General features: G+C 36.2%; 1 protein-coding gene across 2 annotated transcripts in view; it reads left to right on the plus strand.

The window, feature by feature from the left end:
- Positions 1 to 19,862, plus strand: part of fstl5 (follistatin-like 5) — a 198,387-nt gene that overhangs the window by 50,072 nt on the left and 128,453 nt on the right. For both annotated transcript variants that reach the window (XM_041990335.1, XM_041990334.1), the window contains exon 4: positions 14,190 to 14,438. In XM_041990335.1, coding sequence (XP_041846269.1) covers positions 14,190 to 14,438 — 249 coding nt within the window. The remainder of the gene's footprint in view (positions 1 to 14,189; positions 14,439 to 19,862) is intronic.

Raw genomic sequence — 19,862 nt, forward strand, 5'->3', positions numbered from 1 at the left:
ACATTTGTCATCATATTTTTAATGCAAAAAGTGCCTCTTTTCCCCTCCAGATAAACGGCACACCAGAATGATTAATTAGTTGTGATTCAAAGTTGTACATCAAAACAGTGTTAAAATCCATAGCAGGAAGATGTTTTAGTAAACACTTTAGAGGACAGCTGTGTGATGGCTATAAATCTCACCAGCTGACAAGCTAAAGGATTTTCCATATGCAATGTGTTCATAAAGTTTTGATCTGTATTTACGCCTTTTCTGTACTTTACAGAGTAATTTGTGATAAATGTAGACAGTGTTCTATGAATAAGTTGGATGTGACTTCGTCTTCATGTTCTGTTTGATTCATATGCTGTCTGTAATAGTAGAGAGCTACAAGATGAATGTGCAATGTTAAACCTCCACCCAATACCTATCCTATCCCATATCTGCACTGAGTGCATTTGACTTGTTTCTCTTTTTTTTAATTGATATTTTAACACTTGTTCCTTTGAACAGTACTGAATTTGTTGAACAAAAACATGGAGACATGAAAGCTAAAACTCCAGTCTTACTATGAATTTCTTAGCTTTGTATGTAATCTGTAGTCATGTGACTGGTTGAAAATGAAACCCTAAGAAATGACATCACATGTTTTTAAAAGACTTTCTCAACATGTCGGTGGGTGGAAGGCCTGTGGAATGGACTCACTGAGGTGGAAGGGAAGTCATCAATGTTTCAAAGAAAGTATGTTGCTCTGCTTCAAAGGGTTGAAAAAGCTCATGCCTGAAATAGAATCTCATAAAATGTTCAAGAGTTGTTTATGCCACCAGGAGTAAAAGTGTTGTCACAGTGCTGCAATTACGATGCAATTACCGTATGGTGGGATGAGGGAAGGACATTTCAGTATGTGGAAACACACCACCACCATTGCTATGCTGATGGGTACAAGCATTGCAGCAGGTTTACACAGGTGGCACAAAAAACAGTTGTTGATGTGACATATGTAACTGTATATGATGTCCTTAGACTTTTTACCTGTGGTCAGCAATTCCACTATAGTTGTAAAGGGGTATATATGCAGGAGCAAATACATTTACTTTGTGAATTTGCAACATAAAATTTTATATTTCAAAACATTAACGGACATCTCAGAAAGCATGATTATTCACGTTTTCCTTTATTTATATGACACACATTTAGGCTGAGCTATCTTTTTCCAGGAGCTGGGTTTTAAATAAGTTTGTATTTGGCAGAAACTTGTGAAGGACCTGGGTTCTTGAGAGATTTGTGAAATCATGAGAAAATCTCGCTAGGCTCAAAGCTATTATTTTGTTGCTAAGAGACCAAAGTTTGGCTTGGTTCGTCTCACATGTCTGGTTTGTATTGCCCTTGGGGACTCTCGGTTGACACAGTGCCTTCACCTGCTCCTTACCCAAACCTTAAGGCTGTTACTGAGAACTTTGTTCTTGTTGTGGAAGCTGCAGAAGAAATTTCTCATGAAGTATGAAATAATTAAGCCTAAACAAACTTTATTCTTTTCTTGCAAACAGAGCAAGGACAAAGTTGTCTTTTTTGTGGCGTATTCAGCCTTTAACCATTACAACAAACTGCCTAAACTTGACCCTAAATCAAATATAAACCTCTAAAATTCATTTTGTGCCTTTGGGAACAAAATTGCAGTCTGGTGTGAAGTCAGATTTTTGTCATGTAGGTAATCATCAGTCATGTAGGAAACAAGTACCCAAAACAAATACACACACATAAACACACTACTGGGTGTGTCCCCTCACTCTGACTGCCTGACCAGTCCGTTTCCACCCAGTTTCTTCTGCAGGACTTTCTGCATCAGGTTAGCTGACAGCTGCTATAAAAGAAAACCACTGCTTTCGTCCTTTAAATGACTGTTTCTTAAAGAAAAATAAAGCGAGAATTCATTGGTGACCACTCGGGCTGTAATAGTTTTTTTTTTTTTTATATGCAACTCCTTATAACTCACATATCTCCCATTTGTTTTATGCTCTCACGGCCATTTAACCCCTTATCAAGCGGGGTAATTTTGGCAAAAACGCCTGTAATATGACCTCTCCAAATTAGAATTACTGCTGTTATTGAACCCTCTGGATTGTAAGTACAGGCTTGGGCTCTTTGTAAATTTAAATTTTAAATTTAATAGGTTGCTTTTAACAGTTGTTTCTGAGTTAATCTCACTGAGTGTGTGGAGTTATTCTTTCAAACATACTTGGTGTTAGTTTTGCATGTTGTCCCTATACAAGCCATTTGTGTTAATTGAGCAAAAGAGCAAAAGGCTGCTTGATCTTCATATTCAACGTGAATACAATGGGCAAAAAGGGGCAAAAAGCAAAATCGTTTTACTGTAAGGCTTGCCGTTGTGCACTGCCTGTAGACCAAAACAAAGTGTGTCATGAGCAGTGCTGGGTAGTAGTAATGGTAGTAACACGTTACTATAACGCAGTTACTTTTACCAGTAACTAATTCCTCATGCATTACTCTTAAAATACAGTAACTTAGTTACTAGTTTGTCCGTTACTAGCTAAATTAATTAATTTTGGCCAGCAGCAGTGTGCTCTTTCCTGTTTACAGCTGGGACACAGCCACTTGCTGGGCTTGTTTTTCTGGGAAGTCGCTTGTATGTATCGTCAGTTGCTTATTTATTTATTTTTTGGTCTTGTTTTCTTAAGTGTACTTGCTTACTTGGGCTTTCTCTGTTCCCTTTGTGAAGCCCTCCTGATTCTCTCACAGCTGTCCACAGTCAAGTTCCGTAACATGCTGTAGACTTTAAATTAGAGAACAACTGGAGCTGCTAGCTAAAGGACTTAAAAGGACACTTTATCTTTAGGTCCGTTCAGTTTTGGCCGGCAATACTTTCGACTTCTTTTTCTGTTTTTAAATGAACAATGTAACTTGCACCATTTCCGTTGCCACTGTTAGCATCTGTGTGACGTGAAATCAAAGTTAGCTGCCAGCTAAGTTATGTTATGTGGTGTATACCAGCAAGTGACCATGTTGTGTAAAAACAGCAATTATAGTGACATTATTTAATGTAAAGGCATTTATTGAGGCTGTAGTTACCACATGTCTGGCTGCTGCGCTGTGCCGAACAAATTTGCTTTGCCAAGGAGAGCTTTATGGGTATAAGAGTCCTCTTGATAGCCAGATTTTTGTATTTGTTTATTCATTTAAATCTTAATTATTTCTTTTGAATTATGAAATTTACATAATCTTGCTGGACCTGACCGGTGGGGACAGACTAAAGAAAAAGAATAGTGAACAGAAGTAGAAAGGAAAGTAGAAAAAAGAAAGAGGAGGCATTAATACAACAGATAGAAGACAATAACCCTTCAATCCATTATCTAACACCAGACAACCACTTGCTACACCTGTGGTGAGTGCCCAAATGCTTTTATAGAGCAGGTTACACGGCATATAGCATGTGTAGATAATTCAAAGCAGTGTTTCTGCTGATGTAACTCTTTCTTTTTTGGAAGACCTATATATGAAACCTATTTTTAATTTTAGTCTTAATAATTTTATTGGTGAATTTATGTTCACATGTTTTTCATGTTTCAAGTTTTGCATATTAGTACTGTATTTTACTGTAAAGTTAATGTCAATTAATGATGGTTTGTCATGCAGGAGGGGTTTCCAGTATAAAGCTAGAGTGGAAGCTCCAGGTGCAAGATTAATTTAGCAGCTTAGGCCTGGAAGGGCAGCAAGTACTAGAGCCCTATAGCTAAGCTCTAGTGATGGGCATGGCCTAGCTTCTAAAGGACATTTTGTACTTTTGCTATTTTGTTTAAGTTTTTAACAATTTTTTTACTTCATTATGCACTTTTGTACAACTTGTCACTTTACTGGTGAGAAAATAAATACAAGCACCAGGTGTAGAGATAAGCTTCTTCGTTATCCTTTCACATCCCAGTCAAACCTTATGGACAGAAGTAGTGATTTCGGCAAACCTAGATCTCATGATCAAACTTGTGATTTGCACTCTGAATGTGCTGCACAACCTTGAGCGTTAGATTTTTCTTCATGTTTTGACATATTTTTGTATGCTAAGGCATAAATTTATATCAATGCAGCTGAATTCCCAATAAAGCTCCTCTCATTCCTACTTTTTCTGTTTGTTATATGGCTCAGTTCATCAGGAACCGCACCTCAAAGCTTTTATTTTATTTATTTATTTATTTATTTTTGATGGGGACTCTAGCATAAGACCCAGCAGAAAGGAAGGAAGAAAGAAACACAAATCTGAGAAAAACATGCTCTGGAACCTTATTTTAAACAAATACACAGGATTAAGTCATCCAGGGGAGGAGAGGACACTTTGGCTGCACCTATATCAATGGACTGGCTTGACCACAAATCTCTCATTGGGTTATTAATGATCCTCTGAACTCAAACTAACATTGCATCTTTATCACGAAAGTATGTAATAAACCCTGAAATCTAAGGTGGGGGTCGCATTCCAGCAAAAACAAGGAGACTGCGACCCCCACCCTTATTCTTAAAATTGTTCTTGACTCAGGCTTTCTCACCCAAGTCTTGACAGCGACATTTACCAGAACTGCTTCTGGCAGTCCTGATCCTCTAACAAAGACTTGTTTTAAACATTTAACATTTGCCTTAAAACACTGAAAAGTGTTTTATATATATATTTTTTTTATCAGTTTTATTCCATAATGTTGAATAATTGATCAGTGTTTCTATATGTGCGTTTTTAATGGTAACAACATATAAATTACAGATGTGTCAATAAATGTTTAAATCTGATGTTGTAAACAAGAGGATGAGGAAACATTTGCTGTTAAGAAGGCACAGTTTCTTCAAAACCTGCATGATCATTTAAGATGTCTGGTTAGTTTTACCATCCATGATAAGTAATGTTTTCTATCATGGTGGGTGTGATAGCAGTTTAGTCATAATGTCTTAAGTTTAAGAGAGGATACCAACTTTTGTTCACCTGGTTCCTTCTTACTGCATTTCTTTTAGTAAATTTGAGATAAACTAAATTTTTCAATTAATTTTAAAAGGCCCCTCAAAAAATAGATTTTGAGACCTGGATGTAAAAAAAGAGAATAAATTTGAAGATCTCTCACCTCAATCATAATCATGTTTATTTTTTACAAATTTAAATGTTCTCTGGGCAAAACAGTCCCACTACCCGCAGCTTCAAATAAATTACCCTTTAGGCCATTAAATTTCTCACCCTGTAAATATGTCACAAATAATTTATTGTCAACAAACTGGTGGCATTTAGGAGCTTGCTGTTCTGGAGACGCTGCTAATGGTCACAGTTTAATTTAAGAATTGTGGACAAAAAAAACAAAAAAAAAAACAAGACACTTACAGACTTTATGCACCTGCTTAATTTCTTTTTTAAAGAACTAATTTTACAAAGAGTCTTTTTGTGTATTAGAAACTTATACAGTCTATACACCATGTTTTCATTTTATTGTAATTGTTATGATTTCTATACCTTCCTATTTACTTGTGGGTAGCTGTGTGCACTGAGCTCAGCCTCTGAGTGTTGTTTACTACACTTTGCTTCTTCACTCTGGGGAGTCGGAGCTGTTGTAATGGAAAACATAAGATAAGTGCCAGAGCAACATTCTTGGAGGAAGAGGGAAAAATAGTCAGAAATAGAAAATGTGGTCTAGATGAACACGTCCAAAAGTAAATGTTTTTCAAAACATCAGGGCACGTTGTTTATGTGGATGTGAGCATAGAGATTTAGCAAAATGTCAGAAGATGGTTTGCATTTATTTACAACAGCAGGTTGTTCTATACTTGTAGAGGGCAGTTTTTAATATACAACTTGTTTTTACTTTATCTACTTTAATCTATCAGCAAAGATCAGATTATTTTGATCATGTCAGGGTATCTCTGTTATCCCTTTACACAGTAGTCTCTTCATTATGCATGCATCAAGAGATGATGCCCTTCAGATGATAGACACTGGAATCACATCTTTTGAGACTGACCTTGATGTTGTTACATGCTCTGACTAAAGGTTAATGTTTTACCTTTACAGGGGACAATGATAATTCATAAAACATCAAAAAATTCTAATTGTTGCAAATCATTTATTCGATTTATTCAAAATAACTTCATATTGACATTAAACTTGATATTAGGTGAATAGGACATAATTTAATTCATACTTTTACATTTTATTTTAGTTTCTACTGCAACAACAAGTACTGAGATAAACCATCCATAGATGTTGATCAACAGCCTTATTTCTGCTGCAAGAATAACACAAACACCAGCTTTGTGTGGTAGTGGGTGTCTCTCAACGGACTGTGCTTCACTCTCGTGACGCCAACTTCAACATTTCAACAGAACAGAATGTATAAAAGTAAACAAAATACATGCAGTAAAGCACATAATTAAAATTTAGCTATCACAACAGGTTCAATTCCTGCTCAATATGCTTTTTGCAGTCTTTGCACGATTGGTAATTAATAATTTGAGTAGATCTAACTGTCAGGTTGAACTAATTTATTAAATTAACCTGGATTTGTTAAATTCAGTCACTTGTTACAAAAGGAATCAGTTCATTTAAGGTGGTTCTACAGTTCTCTTGATTTCATGTTTGATGAATAAAAAAAGGAAGTTATTATTAACTAAAAGAATTAAGTGTAATTCGTATGAACAACTGCTTTCAATCAACTACAGCCCAAATACTCTAGGGCCGGGATAAACTACACGTTCTGCTATGTCTGTCTTCAAGACAAACTGTTTCTATTGATTTGTTCCGTATGAACATGGTTTTATTTCGGGTAAGTAAAATAAGCAGTTTCTAACCAGAAATCAAGATTTTCCATTCCACCTAGGTAAAAACTCACTCTGCTTGTCTCTAGGAGTATTACTCACAAAAGTAATAGAGGACTTGCTTTATAATTTAACCAGAGGTGGACTAGTGTAGCTATCGATCCGGTTCTTTATAGATTCTCATATCAATTTCCGACCCAGTGCTTTTAAGAAGGCAAACAAGTATCAACAACACAGATTTACGGTGTCAAAAAATTGTCTGACTATTTAATAACTAAAAAGAGTAAACTTTGAGTTTAGATCTTAGAAAATGACTCAGATCAATAATATCTTAAAACTGATCTGGATACCAAAAATACAGATGTGGTCTGAAAAGGTTAAATAATGCATTGCTTAATATAAAAACTCTGTAGATGTTTGCATGAAGTCATCCTGGAGTGCAATAAAGTAAATACTGACCTAAGTATTGTAACTAGAATTTCTAGGATTTTCAGCCTCTCCCCCCTCCCTCTACCATGTTTATACATTTAATCATCTCACTAGATGACCTGTTGTTTTTCAAATCAGACACTCAACCAAGGCTTTTGACTGCACCTCACAGTAATGGTCACTTTTAACTTTACCTGCAGTTCAACTATGTGAATAAATAATACAACAGTTTTTATATTTAGAATGAACAGAGGAAATAAGATCAGGTGGTGATTTTCTAATTTTAGATTCACGTCGTTCTGGATCAGATCATGTGGAAGTATTCTGTTAAGGGTGGCATGCAGAGATGGATTCATGCTGTATTTTACATCTTAAGCCTGGTACACACATAATGATTTTCGGGCTGTTTTTCTCACAATTTTGCCAAGGACGGCAAACGTTTGACTATCATGAAAAGGTGTGTTACAAGCAGATTTGTCCCGATAATCACCTCCAAAACGGGTTGTAGCCAAGAATCGGAAATATTGAACATGTTCAATATTTACGACACGATATCTTCATATGTGTGAAGAAAACCAACCACTCCTGAATTTTGACAGTGTGGATGGTGATGTGCTACGTAATGTAGCCAATCAGAGAGAAAGCTGGCTAGGGAACAAGAAATAAACATCCACATCAAGAAGTGCATTGAAACACATACAACTCCAAGGAGTTTTTGCAGAGGAACATTTAGCAGAGTTTAGGAAGAGAATCTTGCCTTCTTGTGCACTTGAAAAGCAGACAATAATATTTATACTGTAATGCTAATCTACACTATTTACTATGAGGAAACAACTATTTAGAACTCCCAACCAGAGTTTATAGAATAAAATAAAATCTCTCTTTTACTCTTATTGCGCATGGCTCAATGCCCACACAGAAAGCACATCACAATAAACCCTTAAACTGTTACACCACTTCACTCTAAGAATGAATCATAACAATGTGCCTGACTACAGCCTACTAAAGTCTCCATGAAGCACATATACACATCTGTAGCTTCAAGTGAGCTAACTGCAAATTAATGAGCTACTTACACCGTCCAGACAGATACAGCAGGAATATTTTCCCCAGTAAGAGGAAAACTCACTGCTGGTCAGTGATGAACTCTCCAGCATCCACAGAAAGCAGGAAGTTATTCCATTGTTGTGACGACTGGACTGAATTAAAAGAATCAGCACATCAGGCAGACCCTCAGAGAGTACTCTAGTGGTTCCCCACCTGGGGTCCAGGATCCCCCAAGGGGATCCCCAAGGCTTTGTTCATTCAGAACCATTGTGATTAATGTCCACACTATTTTAAGGAAAAGAAATTAAGGTTATTTGTTGTTGTTTTTTTAACTTAGGCTTTATGGAAAACAAGCCAGAATGCATTATTTATGGTAAGAATCTCGCTTTTGAAAGCATAAAACCAAGCATGGTTTCAGTTTCAGCGATGGGGCAGGGGGTCCATGGCCTTTTAGTATTTACATAAAGAGGATCCCCACAGAAAATGGGTTATGAACCACTGCTCTACTCCACTCACGTAAGAAACACAGCAGAGTAGTGACATGGCTATGTATGCCTCCGTGCAAGAATATAGGTCCTATCATCTGTTACTATTATTTGTCTTTCTAATGCAGACATAAGAGCTTGTGCCATTGTCATGTTTGTCAATGAAATGTAGCCATGCTCTGGATCACTTCTTCCAACACCAAACTCACACGCATGTCTGTTTATTTGTGGTCAGTGAGCTGGCCAGCACCTGTCAGCACCAATGGAGAACATTGATGATAGAAATGTGATGGTTTATTTAGTCCTATTAAATTGCAGGAGAGACCATAAATGTTCTCAAAATCAATCTTCAGTGCTACATTGGCTCAGTTGTAAAAAGATGCTAAACATGTGCAGCTCAAGTCTGAATATAGACCTTTTTCTTGAAATTATGTTCATTTGATGACACATTGATGGTTAGAAGTTTCAGGGTTCAGACTTCACCCACCTCTTAAACAGATGTCAGCTGGGATTTAGTTTTGTTTTGTTTCTGTGAAATCAAAAGCAGCATCTGCAGTGCTGAAGTGTTATTGAGCAAGACAGCGAATTACATTACAGCTGCTTTTATTTTGATCCCTGCTCCAAGTCAGTGTTTACAAGTATGCAGCTACAGTTCAATTCAGAAGGTCACATTGAATACTTGTTATCATGGATTTTTTTTCCACTTTTATTTCATATTTTAGAAAATAATAGGTTTTCAATAAATCAGTGACTGTGCTCGTCATTTGTCTCGGACGTCAGCTGAGCAGACAGTTGGATGTGCATACTGATAACAAATGACTGCGCCCTTCGCTGACCCTGCTGGTGGCAGAGGATGCCTGGCTGCGCGACACAAATTCACTGAATAATCATTATGCCAGTGCACCACGGGGAATTAATAAACTAGCAAATTGACTGACTCCAATCGGGTCACAGTGTTCACATTTGTATCCCATCTAAATCCTCTGTGATTGCCAGAGGATAAGGCAGAGATATATGTGGGGAGATGTTGGGGATGTGATGTGACATTTTAATTGAGTTTGTTTACCCTGTTGTCCGGCATCTAAAGCTAAACTCAGACATCTATACTACCCACATTGTTCTCAAAACTCCAAGTATTTATTGTTTTTATTTGTTTTAAGAACCTAAATCTTTAAATACATTACATTATGTCAACTTGTACTTAAAAAAATCAACACCACACTTACGAGATTTTTGGCTGGAAACTGGGGAGATTGTATTTTTATTTAACCTAACTTAATTAGGAAAACGTAACCCAGTGGAAGAGAAATCTACTTGAAATCTACTGCAGGTTGTCATGGCCAATATAGGCATCAGCCCAATCAGAAGTTACACAAAAGTACATGCACAATCTCAGGGCAACAACATATACACATGAAATAGACAGAAACTAATATTAACTGGGGAATGTGTAAAAATAAAAAATAAAAAAAATCAGGTCTCAACAGAAGATCTGTGTCTCAATGCAGTATTTAAATACTTAGTGTCCATTTGTTTTTCATGAGAATATAGAGACCAGGTTGTTTTGCTTCAAGCTAAATGTATCAAAGATTTGATTAATGCGGTGAAGCATCACTGGTCAGTATTCATTGGTTAGTATTAAAACAGATTTCATGCTTTGTGGGTGTTAGTTTGTATATGCAAGCCTTGGCCTGTTTCCTATTTTTGATTACAATCTTTACACTTGAGCAGTAACTGCAGGGCAGTTCTCAATTCATTTAATTATTTTCAAATTATTTAAGATTACCAACATTGTATTGAAAAAAAAAAAAAAACTTAACTAGTGCTTGTGAGCATTCAAAACGACTGCTTTATTTATAGCCGTTTGCTAGCATGTGACATGGTGCCTAAAATGTTATGCAGCGTCCTGAATGAAACAGTTGAATAGTGAAGTTTCTCAGCTTCAGGATGGTGTGTGGCAACAACAGCTCCACAAATGCACATAATAGATATCACTGTGCCATCATGATTGTTTTGCCTCTGTGTCGCTGTATTGGACTATGCATTATTGAAAAGGAATGGATGGGAAGTAATGCATTCACAATCAGGTGAGAGTTAAAATTAGGTTTAAAGCTGACTCAAGTTCTAAAGTTGAATTTAAAAATAAGCCTTTTAATACCAGAAATAGGATTGTATTTGCTAAAAAAAAGCTAGTAATGTATTTTTTAAACAGTCATGTGAAACAGTTGCATTTCAACAACAAAAAGTTCACTGACTTATTTTGCTCTTTTCACCTTCTTGTCTGTACCTGGGGTGGGAAATATTTCTATATGTCACCGCTGATTTTATGACATGACACATGGGAATAAGGATATGATCAAATTATAAAGTATATAAAGTATTTTTATGTAAAACATTGGATGTCTCAATCATTGCACTTACGTGAGTGCACTGGAATGCAGTGCGCACTAAGCACTTTCTTCTGTAGTACACACTATTGTGAGTAAGTGCTGACCAAAATGAACACAGACGTTATGCACTTACCTGTAATGACGTTATAGCATTTGAGCGGCAGTCTTCGCTTCCTCAGTGGTCCGTTGCTGCTCTTAAACAGCCAAAGCCAGTTCTAACCAGCAGTCACCGATCCCTCAGTGGTTTGCCACTGTGGGCTGGTTGTGGACCTTTAACATTAGTGCCAACTCCTAATGCCAGTGCAGATTTCGTACCAACCACCCATTTTTCACAGTAAAAAAATGTGTAGGTTTGCACAGATTAATCTGGAAATAGAGACATAAATGAAACAATGTAGGCTATACAAAATCAGTTTGATCGTTTGCATTGATTTTTAAAGTGCTTTGGAAACTTGTGATAGTAATAAAATGATAATAATAAATGTGTCTTGCTCTAGCATTTTAAGGTAGCCACTCTGTTGTAGCCATCAACGAATTGAACCTGTAGATGGAGTGAAGTTAGTCACTTTGTTTTAATGGATAGATGGCTGTTACTTTGTCCAGGAATCTGCTTGCAGTTCTTATACTGCTTTACAAGTGCCAATCTCCTCTAGCAGTAATATTGAGGTGAAACTGCAATTGTCGGATGAACAACGACAAATGTCCTTCTTCTCCAGCTTAAACTTTATTAGTTTCACATTATGTCAAATCAAATAAACTCCAACACAAATATTAACTTACATATTTGAGTCAAGAATGTTTTTGCACTTTTCATTTTCATCATTGCAAACATTAATGAATACATTTAAAACAAAAATAAAATTAAATGCCCCTATCCCCCCAAAAGAGAAGTATAAAATCTAGCTGGTTATTTCCACAGTTTGACTTGCTGTGGTGCAACGTATTTCAAGTACAAGAAGTGAATGTAAAACCACAGTCGATCAGTCTAAATGCACAAAACCCTTTTCTGCACACAGATGCAGTGTCAAACGACCGTGCATGTGCTTGTCTCCCTTTCATTATTCTTTTATGGGGATAAAACAAATGCTGCTTACTTATTATGCATATTGTATGTTATTTTATTTGTACCCTGTTCATTAAAAACTCATTCCTGACACTGTTTCATCAGGCTGTTAACTGTGGTGCTGCATTGATAGTAAACTCATTCATCAGGACACAGTGGTGGTCTGTATGTAAAGGTATTTGTTTAAACATTTAAAACTCTCATTATATCTAATAAAATGTTCTGCTTATCATGTTGAAACAAAAGGACTGGTGAGATATAGCTTCAATGTGCATACTTTGTTACATGAGCCTCAGACAATGCTGAGAATGTTGTAAACCATGGGGCTGACGATGCTCTGCCTGAAAGATTATGTGATTAGAATAATTCTGAATCGCCTCGATATTCTATTCCTCATGATGTACTGTAAAAGAGAAGGTTTCTTAAGGACACATACTGGGCGAGAATACTTGAAATCAGTGTTTCTATTAAAGGTTTACAACACCTGACAATTGTCTTAAACAGACACGACCTCTTACTGTAATGTTACTTAGGGAGCTTTACCTCCCATTACCTTTTTACAGTCGAATTAAGTGGCCAATAAAGTTGTACTAATTCTTTATGAAGTCATTGTCAGTATTTGCTCACATTCATAATTTATCAATGCATTCTTGAAAGACATTCTCTCTGATTAAGTTTTTTTTTTTTTTTTTTGGTGCTCAACATATCCCTCCACTCCTTGTGGACTATTTCAAAGAGCTGCCAGAGAGCACGACATGCTGTTAGAAAACTGTTATGTTTGATGTGGTTCATAGTTCATTGTAGACACTGATCTGTGGCCTGTCAAGATTTGTTAGTGTTCATGCAGGTCCAAAAGTGTCATCCTTGGAGAATATTATTTGTTAAAAAGTAGCTCTTGTACAGCATTTTCTAACTGGATTTGTCCTCACAAATCCTGAAGTTTTGATTCTATGAATATTTACAGTGTACCAAATATGTTGCAGAGTTTGATTCTTCTCCTTTCTTACATGTCCCTCTTCAACCCCTGAAATGAATAAATGCTCTTCGAGGTTTTAGTGCTGTCATTTTAACAGCTGCTTTGTTTATGTGTTGAATGCTGCAGCACACAAACAGGTCCTTCTTTAGTCATTCAGTGTGATGTGTATAAATGAACATGTGAACTAAAAGCCACATTGCCAGTGTTTGCTCTGTTTCATCACCTTTCTTTTTGCTTTATATGTTCTAATGAAGCAAATATGAACTGTAAATGCTTGTTGTGCTAATTAGAGTTGTGTTACCAAGGAAAAAGTGAAATTTAATGGAAATTTTCCATATTTGAAATACTGTTGATATTATTTTGATATCAAGACGTCTGAGATATGTCTGCTAACAATTTCAGAAGCTGGTTCAAAACAAGTCCATCACAACAACATGGTTATTTCTAAAGCTGATTAGCCAGTATTTTTTGAAAACATCACTAACATCCCTTGAAATCTTAAATAGCTTTTCATTTCTGTTATCAGATGCCTCATGAAGAGTTTAAAATCTACAAATAAATAAATGGCTAGCTAAATCTGTGATGCTTGTTGTGCTTTATTATGCTTTATTTGACTTCAGATACCAAAAGGCATTTTTCTGTTAGTTAATGGCATTTTACTTAAATTTCTAGATATCTACAGTCTTGCCCATATATATATATATATATATATATATATATATATATATGTATATATAATATTTATGTATTTTTAAATCTCATCCCTACAGTGAATATTTTGTGGAGAATTTGACTTGAGTAATACATAGTTCTGACTGAAACTTTCAGTTGATTTAAACAGACAAAAAACACCTACAAGCATCAATGCAAATTCCCTGATCGCTGAGGGGACTGTACACAGCCCAACTGGGGTCAACCTGGAATATGGGCATAAATCCAGGTTCATTTGTTTTGGCAAGTAGACGTTCATAACAAGTTATAATCAAATGAAAAGTATTAACATAATTCTTTCCTTGTGTGTACTGTAGGTTTTATGGGGCAGAACGGCTATCCCGGTCCATGTGAACATAAGTACTGTGGCTTGGGACGCCATTGTGTGGTCAACCATGAAACCAGCCAAGGGGAGTGTAGGTGCTTGGATCGCTGTAAACCACACTATAAACCTGTGTGCGGTTCAGATGGGAAGCTGTACCAGAACCATTGTGAGCTCCACCGGGCTTCCTGTCTAAGGGGACACAGGATCACAATCATGCACAGCGAGGAATGCTTCTACAAAGGTAGGAGCTCATGTGACCTTTCTATAAAGATGGATGTTGGTAAAACTGTTGAGCTATGACTGGTGGCATTATACAATACTGTACATAAGACGACCCGCCATAGCATCTACATTTTCATCTTGTCCTATATGACATTATTTTTAATCTATGTGGAAGTACTAAAGAGGGTAAAAGATTAAATGTCCCATCATAATCAGAAGGTATCTCTAGTGTTGTCAACAAAACAAGTACTTTTCTGCATGTTTACTGCACATATGGATTGTTCATACAACCTGTTGCAGGCATGATGTGACTAACAGAAAAGATTTTGCAGAATATAAAACTACCCATTTTAGGATTAATTGGCAAATGCAGCTGTTTTTTGACACAGCATAGCCAATGCAACAAAGTACAAAGCACGCAATCTGAAATCAGTATATCAGTATAGTTTTTTTTTAAATGCAAAGCTTTAGATAGGAGCAGGTGGTTGTGCTGTACTGTTTATATTTCCCTAGAGAAGGTTGACTGCTCTGTACCATTGATTGTATAAACACAGCAATTATTCTTGTTCCCTGGAAACAAGGCTCTTCTCCCTTCTGTAATGAAAGACATCGGTGCAGCAGAGCTTCTTACATTTTGTACATTTGTTCCCTTCAGTGTAAGGAGAAACGGCTGCAGAATACTTCGGTAAACATATGCATAATATTCACAAGAATTTCATTTACATTGATTCGGCAAGTTGTCACTGCATACTTGTTAACTTTGAAAGGTAAGTTCATAAGGGACAGAACTGGCTCTTGGATCTGTGTACTGTTGCATATCAGTTTTTCTAGACTTTTGTACAAAGAAAGTCAGTGTGATGGTTATACTTGTGGTTGTTCTTGTCTCATTTCCACAACTTGGCACACTTTACCATTTATTTTAACACACCAACTGTGTGGCTTAAAATGAGTCCCAGTATTCATGATTTCTGCTTTGTTAGTGTGCCAGCTTAAACAGAAGTTGATTTATGTTGACATGTATTTGATAATTTTAGAAGCAGGGTTTTTATAAGTAAGCTGGAATTTGGATGTGCTTTTGAAATACTTATTCATAAATGGTCTATATTGGTACGGAAACCCTGTGAGAGCCACAGCGTTGGCTAAAAAGTGCTTTCTCTTTAACCAATCGGTGCCAGCAGATGAAGCAGCAGCATTTCACTGTTTCATCTCTTCCTAGAGCAACAGAAGGCAACTTGTCCACCTAATTTAGCCTGATTGCCTTGCAGTGGACCCAAAATTTGAATTTAACTTGAAGTGAGATCATTAATGCCTGAAATGTATTTGAAAATCTGGCCCATGTTGCTGTCTATAAACAAAAGGTCTTCTTGCTGTGGAACTGCAACTCTGGTGGATCATCAAACTACATAACATTTTTAAAGGTAACCTCATGACATGACCATGCACTAAGATTGCAAAATAAGTTAACAGTCAAAGCTTCTGTGTTATCCCAATTACAGCAAAAAGGATTGAGATCAATGATACGCTGTTGAGTGACAGTTGTAATCAGCCCCTCTCATGCCATGACAGACCGCCTCTTCCCAGCTTCTCTCCATCGAGTAAGGATCTGTTCACAATGCAGAGTGGCATATTTGACCAATGTCAAGCAGTCGATATCCGATCAACAGGAGCAAAAAGAATGACTAGAAGACACACAAGCCTCGCTTTTTTTTCTTCATTGGATCTTTTGCTCATTCCAGACGGGGTTTCTTTTTAACTGTGACTGATATGTAATCAATTTTTCATTGGATGAGGGCATCAGGGAGAGGACTGTTGGAGCCATTAGAAATCTTTTCTATAGAGTTTGTTTTTTCTCATCATGTTTAAATATTTGAAAATTAAACAAATTTTCAATAATCATAATGCCATTTACAGTTTTAAAGATTCATACAGGACAACAATTTTTTTTTAAGTGTTCACCACTTGAAAAAAAAAAAAATCCTTCTTTTATTGCAAATACGAAAAAGTACTATGGCAGACAGAAGAAATGAATAATTGAGCTAATTCAATAGTGTCCCCGATTAGATGTAATTAACTTCCAGGTGGTGTTGGTGGTTAAAATGGAATTTGCTCCAATAGCATGTTAATGTGGCAATTGATTATTTGTCCTACAGTTAATGGGTTCAACCCAAAAAGCAATATGGAAATATACGTTCATTATCGCAGCACAATAATATATATATTTTTTTTCACATTTGTTGCTTTTGTGTCTGTTACTTTGCTATTAGCTTTGAGTATGAGGTTCTATTAGGTAAAGAGTGTGGCTGTGTAGTCGTGGTTTCCTTTTTTCAATAGTGAACTCATGGCACATACTGACTCTGAAGGATGACAACGTCCAAGTTATTTTATTGATGAGTTCAGCAATTATCTCATTAACCATTAAATGAACTGCTGTGGGAAGGGACACATTTTTGTTCTTTGAGGGAAAACACTGACTTGAGTTTGTCGATGCTCTGACTTTTTTTCTGCTACACCATTAGCTCAACCTTTCTTATTGACATTCCCATCAGGTCTACTTTCTGTTTTGTGCCAATTAGCAAATGTCAGTATGCTAAAGTTAGACTACTGTTGAACATGGACAACGTTAAACGTTAGAGGCAGACTAGGCTCACATTTTAAGTTACTGATAATAGGGGCAACTTTTGAGAGGTAGGCCAGCATAATAAAGCTGTGGCATTTGTCGCCAGATGCTGTGAAAACTCTGGTGGGTTATAACAATGCAATTAAGATGTACATGTCCGTGGGCTGAAAGTAAGATTGGCACATTCTCCAAGTATATATATATACATATATATATATATATATATATATATACATATGTACATATAAAATTTGATTAATCGCCCAGCCCTAAGCATCAGTAATGTCCAAATGTTAAGTACGGATGCACTAATTAGTATCTGATTGGTTGCAAAGCATTAGGGCTGCAACTAATGAATGTTCAAGCATTGCAAACGTACTTTTGTGGTATGCAAGGTCCGCTTTACAAATCTCACATGTATTTATTTTATTTAATACGTTTAACGTTTAAAGTATCCCAGACTTTTGACGTCTTCTGCCGCCGTTTTTTTTCCTGGTCGGTCGCCATATTTTTCCCCTGGCGGACTTTATTGCACATGTGCAACAATCAGAGATAGGGAAGAAGACGAAGTCTCACTCTGTAGGTCTTTTTTTTTGTTGTTTGTTTGTTTTTTGTTTTTGTCATCAATAGTTGACGGGTAAATTCATTGTCGACTATTTTTATTGTCGACTATTGTCGACTAATTGTTGCAGCCCTACAAAGCATGCTAGAGAAATTAAAGCTATGATGAATTAAGACAAAACAGATTTGGCACAGAGTGATTTTAGCTTGACTCCATCTACAAAGTCCACATGAAAAACAAATGTTTATGTATCATTAGTGAAAATGACGCAAGTAACAAAAATCCACAGACAATTCCAAACTGATAAATATGTTGACCTCCACTTAAAACAATTTAAATCTCTATACCGAAAACTTAATGCTTGTCACATAAGGTCTAATATGCAGTACAAAGCTAATCGTAAAACTGGTTTTGTTTTATGACCATAGGCTGTTTTAAATTGACTGTCAAAGCCAAATGGATGGCACATCCTCTAATGCTTTGCTGGCTTCCACTGTGTTGTCAGTACTTTACCTTCTGTTAGATATACAAAGGCTCATAAAATGGTGATCACCAAAACTGTATTTAAATTATGTTTAGTTTTATTTGGGCAGGTGTTGTTATATGCACTCAGCTGCTCTATAGTCTTCCAGTATTCTGTCACAGTGTTGATTTAAAATAGAAAAAAAAATCCTACAGTCCAAATATGGCTGAAAAAATGGTTTGTGAAATGGAAAGATATTTGCATTTAATATAATGCATTAGATTTACACGACATTTCACTAGACAGCTGCTTGATATTACAAGTTAGAGTAACCTTCAGAATATTTATTTAACATAATAGTTCTAAAATGGTACTACAGTTGAAGGTGTTGGTGCAGTGCCATTGCTTCATGTATTACAACTTTCATTTATTATATTCTTTGTCATAGTTCTATCTCAGTTGGATGACATGTGAGTAGAGAAGATGAGAGGTCAGCATCACTGAAGTAATTCTACCTTATATTAATGTGATAGATGGACAATTACTCCCGAGTAAGCTCAAACTTCAAGCTGTTAAAATTGAGATTGCTTTTAAACTCTCGTTTATATGCAGAAAGGTTGGAACACTTCTGGTTCTGGTCCCAGCTGGATGGGTCCAAGTTGTAAATGGACAGGTCTAGTCAGCTAGACTTTCACAGTGTTTCTTTTCTGTTCTAGATAAAAGGATCAAAAGCGACAACCATGTGTTGATTGAAAGTTCTCATTAAGAGGATATGACCCTCAGTTTTGCTTGATACAACAAGGCAACCAGGATCATATTTGATTGAAAATGAAGGGGTGCAAAAAAGCCAATCCAATATGCATAGGGCAATGCGCACATGAAGACGAGTGATGTTTGCTGTGAGCAAAGACAATTGGAGTTAAGGTTGCGGAAAATCAAGCAAGTCGTTTCCATCCATTCAAAATATCTAATTATCTAGCAAATCATACATTTAAAAAACTGTAAAAATAAATAAATAATAGCTGTCTGTGCTTTGATATATTTTATGGCTTATTTACTTTCTGCATTGTTACATTGTGACACATACCGGTTTTTACTGCACTCAGTAAAATGAATTAAAGGTTTGTGTGGAGATAAATTGGTGTTATTACACTGTATCATACCAGCATGAATTAAAATGGCTGGCAGCAGACTTAATGTAGTTTCAGAGCAGGATGATTTGAATTTTTGAGAAGTAAGGCACTTTTTTTTAACCAAAATAACAGATGCAACAGAGGTACTCAGTCACAGTCCTATTCATGTGTGCCGGTTTGGTTGGCACATCAGGTAATCACCAGAAGTTTCTAAGGACTTTGGGAATACACTGAATGCACAAATAGGGTTAAGCATGTTTATTTTATTTTTTTTTGTGTTGCTTTCTCAACATGTAATTCATACAATGTCAAAAGAATAATCTCATTTACTATAACTTCAAAGAGCATATTCAAATTTTACAACGTTATTGACAATATTGAAAGTGAAACATTTTATTGTCAGTGACATTTTAAACAATCAAAGGTGTACAACATTTTTTAAATTTTATGCTTTATCAAACTAAACACATGGGCTGAACATCAATTATTAGGCTGTGACTTGAAAAATATGACTTTTTCAAGAGTTTATGTTTTTGCTATTGTTGGCTGCTATCCTGGCCATCTCAGTAGAGCAAACTCATTGTGGATTAGTCCCCTGGGCTTTCCTAAGAAAAACATGCTCTTGAAGCATCATAGCTTCCACTCTCTAGAGACTTTCTGCCTTAATG

The sequence above is a fragment of the Melanotaenia boesemani genome, chromosome 7, assembly GCF_017639745.1.
Source record: "Melanotaenia boesemani isolate fMelBoe1 chromosome 7, fMelBoe1.pri, whole genome shotgun sequence".
NCBI classification, from domain to species: Eukaryota; Metazoa; Chordata; class Actinopteri; order Atheriniformes; family Melanotaeniidae; genus Melanotaenia; species Melanotaenia boesemani.